At 34.3% G+C, this 5937-nt stretch overlaps 1 protein-coding gene across 1 annotated transcript; it reads left to right on the forward strand.

The window, feature by feature from the left end:
• The first annotated feature begins 3900 nt into the window (after positions 1 to 3900).
• LOC110659763 (heavy metal-associated isoprenylated plant protein 35) lies at positions 3901 to 5937 on the forward strand. The gene is made up of 3 exons (XM_021817805.2): positions 3901 to 4227; positions 4338 to 4419; positions 4761 to 5937. The coding sequence occupies exons 1-3, from the start codon at positions 4102 to 4104 to the stop codon at positions 5663 to 5665; spliced, it is 1113 nt and encodes a 370-aa protein (XP_021673497.2). The 5' UTR covers positions 3901 to 4101; the 3' UTR covers positions 5666 to 5937.

Below are 5937 nucleotides of genomic sequence, written 5' to 3' on the forward strand. Positions count from 1 at the left end.
AAATATTTTTTTTAAAATAATTTTCATAAATATATTTTTCATATAAATTATTTTCTGTAAAATAAATGAAGCCTTCCTCATCCATTTATATAAAAATTAACACAACTTAAACTTATCAATACTTCAAGAGCAAATTTGTGAACTAAAAATCAAATTTATGCTAATAAATACTATGGCTTATTTGGCATTATTATTAAAATTACTATTAAGAAAAATATTTTTTTTAAAAAATATTAATTGTGTAATATTAAAAAAATAATTTAAAATTAAATTTGATAAGTTTAATCATAAAAATATTAAAATAATAAAACAATTTTTTTCTTCAAACTATTTTTCAATAAAATTTAAATATATATTTTTTTAATTTGACATTCCAATGCCAAATAAATATTTAAATGAAAATATAAACAGGCGCACACAATGTGCTAGCCAAAAAGATCCATGACCTTAATTAATAGTTGGAAATGTAAACACTAAATTTTTAAATAATTATTTTATGTATAAATTATAATATTTTATTATATTAAATATTATGAAAATTAAATTGAATTTTTTTGTATTTTTAAAATCAGGTTTCTATTTTTCGAGACAATTAATTTTATTAATTTTTAAAAATTAATTTAAAGACCACTTAGCAAGTTTAAAACTATATTTGGACTCTGCAAATTTTTTTAAATTTTCTGTAATTTTTTCTGAATCTTCGGGTCTCGTTTTGGGTCCCCGAGCAGAGTAAAAATAAAATTTCGAGTACCTTGAATCGAACCAAATCGAATTGAACTAGCCCATCTTCTTTTTCTCCCTCACCTCCCGCCCGTCACCTTTCCCCTCCCATTCTTCTGCTCTTTTCTTTCTCTCCTCTCTCCCCTACCGTCGGCTGACCACCCCCAGCCATTCCCCACATGCCGGCACTCCTTCGGCCTACTTTCCCGCTGTCGGTTGCCTTCCCTAGTGACTGGAAAACGCCCCAAAAGTCCTCCCTTTGCTCTCACGCTATTTGAGCTTCCAGGTCCTATTTCGACTTATCTGACCACTAATTGGATCAGGTCTTATATTCATTTTGCTCTACTTCTCGAGAGTTTTCCATATACACCTAGAACATTCATTTTCATCGAGCGTTTTGTGCGAATCTAGCTCGAAAAATTTTAGCCCATTTCGACTTTTGGGCTAGATTTCTTCCAAATCGGGAATCCCATGGAAATTCCGAGACCACTGGCACGCTCTACTCGGCGAGAGCTTCGAACGACGTAAATTTCAAAATTTTTCGACACTGAAATTTCAGTGGGTCCCATGAACTTTGCAGTATTTTTTTGATTCTTTATTGAGTCTATTTAATTAAATAAAAATTATATTTTAACTCCTGGTATTGTGGGCTTCGCATAGGTGTTATCGTTTCGCGAAAATTTCATCGACAATCAGTACTATATTTTCGGGTCAAACAGGAAAACTGCTAGACCCACTTTGAAAGTGGGTCAATATTACAATCCTTTCCATCATTTTCAGACGCCCTGGACTTATTCCAGGTGTCAGAATTGGCGTAGGTAAACCCAAACTCTAAATTGCCTTATTTACCTAATGCCGTTTAGAATAAAAATCTATAAAATATTCATGAATAGTTAGAAAATTATAATTCCTTTTACAATAGTACAATAGCATTATTAAGGACTGCAGGGCATGTTTATAGAATTTTCAGAGTTAGTTTGGAAGGTTTTTGCAAAATGTTAATTTTAAGCATTATAGCTGAAATATCTGATTGTTTGAGTTTTGTCTGGTTTGACGGGTCCAGGAGGGACCGTGTGATGTTGTTGAGATGTGGGCTTGAGGCCTTTGGTTATAGAAGTGTTGTTAGAGCTACATTACAGGTTGGAAATGTCTTACGTACATGAGAAATTTTGCCAGATTTTCAGCATAAATTAGGATGTCTTTTGACTCTTTAAATTCTTATTTTGTGTGGGTGCTGATAAATTCATTAACATAATTGTTTAGGTGATCAGAGTTAACTTTCTTCCTCTGCCCAACAGCCACAGTAATTACTGGTTGATCAGTGATGAGACATTAATTTTATTTATAATTTCAATATTATTATATATTTAAGGCATACCCATACATTCACTTATAAATATATGTATATACCTAATATTAGGCATGCCTTGTATTGCATATTTAATTGATGATATTGTTGTGGATGTCGCCTTAAGGTGATTTGAAGCTCTGTGTGTGTGTCAACGTGCGTGTAGTGTATTTATGGATATGGGTAGGACGAGTAGTAGCGGCTAGAGCTTGACTCGTTGAGATCCGATCCTTTTTGTGGATAAGTCGGGGTGAGTACGGCTTTGAGTTGATCTCGCTGACGCCCGCATTTGAATTATTAAAAGAAAGTTCGGCTCGAGTTGATCTCGCTGACAGATATTAAAATTAAGAGAGCTGTATAGGGGATCAACTCTTATATATATATATATGATGTGATTAATGTGACACACGGGTATGTGAGTGCTTCAAATTATCTTTTGTATAATTATTATTTGACTTGTTTGGAAATAAGTGTGTGTATATTACATTTCATACATAGGATTGTATTAGGCCTAGATAGTTATAGAAATTATATTTAAAATAAATATCTTACTCCATGAGTCTAATGCTCACTCCTATTTAACTAATTTTTTCTCAGGTGACAGAATGACTCTTTAAGATTAACCTGCTTTATTTCTTGCAGGTATATCAGAAGTAGTTTCACTGTGTTTTTATTTTTTTGTTTTATATTATAGAATTACACATATACCAATAGTGTATTAAATTTTTTTGATATTGTAATAACTTATTCAGTTGAGTGTTGTAAAATTTATTATGTGATTGTGATTATATGGGGAAGCTAAGCTCCCATTGAATTATATTCATTTATTTGAGGATTGTGAGAGTGAGTTGAGCTCCCCATATTTGGATATATTGTGCTTATAGGTCGGGTGAGCTAAAAACTCCAAGTTTGATAGTTTAATTTATGACCGGACTTTATCTGTTTATTTTCTTGAAATTAGACAATAATTATGGGCCTTATAGTTAGTCTAGGAATAGTTAAGCTGGTCCAGCTCAGAATTTGAGTCGTGATAGGAAAAATTTGTGAACCAAGGTATGCAAGTCCTTGTTACTTACGTTTCTTTTTGACAAACTTGTTACTTAAGTTTCACACATATATAGAAAGCAATTTGCTTCGCATATATGGATGTTACAATCCATCCTTTTTCTTACCAGCCTAGCTTGTTTTATTTATTTATTTTTTTTGTCATAGTTATTTGCCAACTTGATTCTCGATCTTTAGCTTTTCATTACAGTTTGTATCTGTTAATCCAATGAAAGTTAAGATCCTATACAAACATATATAAATTATATTATATAGGTTAATTAATACCTTAATTATTTCAAAAACCAAAAAAAAAAAAAGAAATTAAAAGATACGTCTCAAAATTTTTTATTAATATTTATAATGTAAAATTCCAAGCATAAAAAACACTTTTAATACAAAGACATTTAGAATAAAACTATAATAAGTAAATAATTAAGACACATCATATAATTTATTTTTTTCTCAATCATATATGGTGAACTGGAGGTATCAAATAAATGTCCTTTTCCCCATATTAAATATCCATTTCCACAAATGTTCATTTATAAATTTGTTTAATTTGTACTTATTAAAGTAGAAAATGCAATGTAATCTGCTTTTCCCTTGCTTAAAAAGCATTAAGCAAAGAGTATCAAGTGCACTGCAATCCTCATTCCTTGCTGTTAGTGACCAGTATCTGTAGTTTCTTTTTCAGCTTTGGAGAAAGTTTATTATATAATATTATATAAATATGTAAAGCATCAAATGCCAAATTGATAGGCACCCGCCAAAAGGAAAAAAAAGAAGCCAAATTTATAAATAATTTCAATCATCAGTGGCCATCACCAGCAGATTTACTATTGCCACCCCATCAAACACCAACCCCTAGGTCCTACTTCCTTTCCCCTCTCTACAGCCCCTTCTCCGTTCTCGCGCTTCCCTTTTTCTTAAGCATTCCCTTGCATCTTCTTCTCTCCCTTCCTTTCCTTTCCTCTCTCACCCTCCTCATGCACCCATCATCACCTCCCCAAATGGCGGCAGAAGGGAAGACTGAAGCCAAAGCTGAACCAAAAACAGAAGCTAATAAAGAAGTAGTAGTGGAAGGAAATCCAGAATCACGTCTCAAGACCAAGGTAAGTGAAGCACGATGATGATATTTACATCTCCAACAAAAAGATTTCATGTTTCCGGAGAAATTTTGATTCTTTGTATGTTTCTAACTTCAATTTCTATGTCTCTTTAGACATTGGTGTTGAAAGTCTCGATTCATTGTCATTGTGAAGGCTGCAAACGGAAAGTCAAAAAGATCCTAACAAATATTGACGGTAACCACCAAAATCATACATTCGGTTATTATTTCTTGGTTTTACGGTGATGTTCTTGCCAGAATTTCTAGACTATCTCATTTTTTTCATATGGGTTTTTTTTTACTTGCAAATTAACTTTCTTTAAAGCTATCATTAATTATATTCTCCGTCCAGTATTTAGCTGAAGCAACAAATCTCAAACTTGTTTCTCGATTTTAATTCCCAAGTGGGTTTCGTTCATTCTCCTTAATTTCAGACCTCCTTTGTCATTTTCGGTTCTTTTTTATGCGACATCTATCTAGCCTTGTTGATTTTACGATATTTGTCTCTACTCATGTTGAGCTTGTTCATTCTTGCAGGTGTTTACACCACGGAAATTGATTTAAGACAACAAAAGGTCACAGTACTGGGAAATGTAGATGCAGATACTTTGATCAAGAAACTGGTGAAGGCAGGGAAGCATGCAGAGCTATGGCCTGAAAAAGCTGATCATAAGGAGAAAAAGAAAGGAAAATCAAAAAATAAAGAGAAAGAAAAAGGTAAAGAGAAACTAAGCGACGAAGAAAGCGGTGATGAAGGGGGTGAAAAAGAGAAACAAACTGTGAAAACTGAAGCAGTACAAATTCAAGATCCTTCTAAAGCTCCTGAAAATGGAAGTACCCAAAAAAACCCAGAGACTATTAATGTTGCCAAACCTAGCGAAGGCGGCACAACCAGTAAAGCCGCCGCCGGTGGACAAATGAAGGAGGTGAAGATAGAAGTAAAACAACCTGAGGCCTCACCGGCCAATAGCCCTTCACCGGTGGCCGACAAGAAAGGCAGCAGTGAAAATGAGGGTGGTGCAGAGAAAAGTGGCAGTGGAAGCAAAAAGAAGAAAAAGAAGGGGCAAAAAGGGAATAATGACAATGTTGATGAGGGTGAACATTCTGGTGATGCATTAGCAGGCACTGGATCACCTAGTCAAGGTGATGGTCAAGGCTCTGTTGGCTATCCTATCAATCACAGCCCTCCGAATCACCACGTGTATCAATACCCACCACATTACTATGCACCTCCTCCAGTGCACGCCGCGCATTACAATACAGCGCACCCCAGTACTAGCTACGGTGCATCAGTCTATCCCCCAGCGTATTCATACGTGCGCATGCATCCGGGGTCGGCAAGTGAACTTCCAACGTCCGATTTGGACGCAGATCCATCACAGCCGTCTGATTCATTTGAGATTTTTAGCGACGAAAATCCAAATGCATGCTCAATCATGTGAAAATTCGGAAACAAATGGTGGAATCAACACTTGGAACTTATACTTCTTGTATAAGTAAGTCTAGGGGGGTAAAATTTTGTAATATAAGTAGATATATGATTGGTAAAAATTATAATAGCTAGGGGAAAATAGGAGGGGCGATGAGGGTTTTGAAGGGGGTTTTCTCTTTAGTTGGGGGTGTGTGATTTAGCTTTCTTTGTGTATTTTACTCTTTCAAGGTTGTTCTCAGAAGTTTATATATAAATGCTAGCCGTGTAATGTTTAGTTGTTAA

This window comes from Hevea brasiliensis, chromosome 5 (genome assembly GCF_030052815.1).
Source record: "Hevea brasiliensis isolate MT/VB/25A 57/8 chromosome 5, ASM3005281v1, whole genome shotgun sequence".
NCBI classification, from domain to species: Eukaryota; Viridiplantae; Streptophyta; class Magnoliopsida; order Malpighiales; family Euphorbiaceae; genus Hevea; species Hevea brasiliensis.

Coding starts and splice junctions, on each gene's coding strand:
- LOC110659763 (XM_021817805.2), top strand. CDS start 4,102: ATGCACCCATCATCACCTCCCCAAATGGCGGCAGAAGGGAAGACTGAA. Junction 4,228..4,337: donor AATCACGTCTCAAGACCAAG/GTAAGTGAAGCA, acceptor ATGTCTCTTTAG/ACATTGGTGTTGAAAGTCTC. Junction 4,420..4,760: donor GATCCTAACAAATATTGACG/GTAACCACCAAA, acceptor TCATTCTTGCAG/GTGTTTACACCACGGAAATT.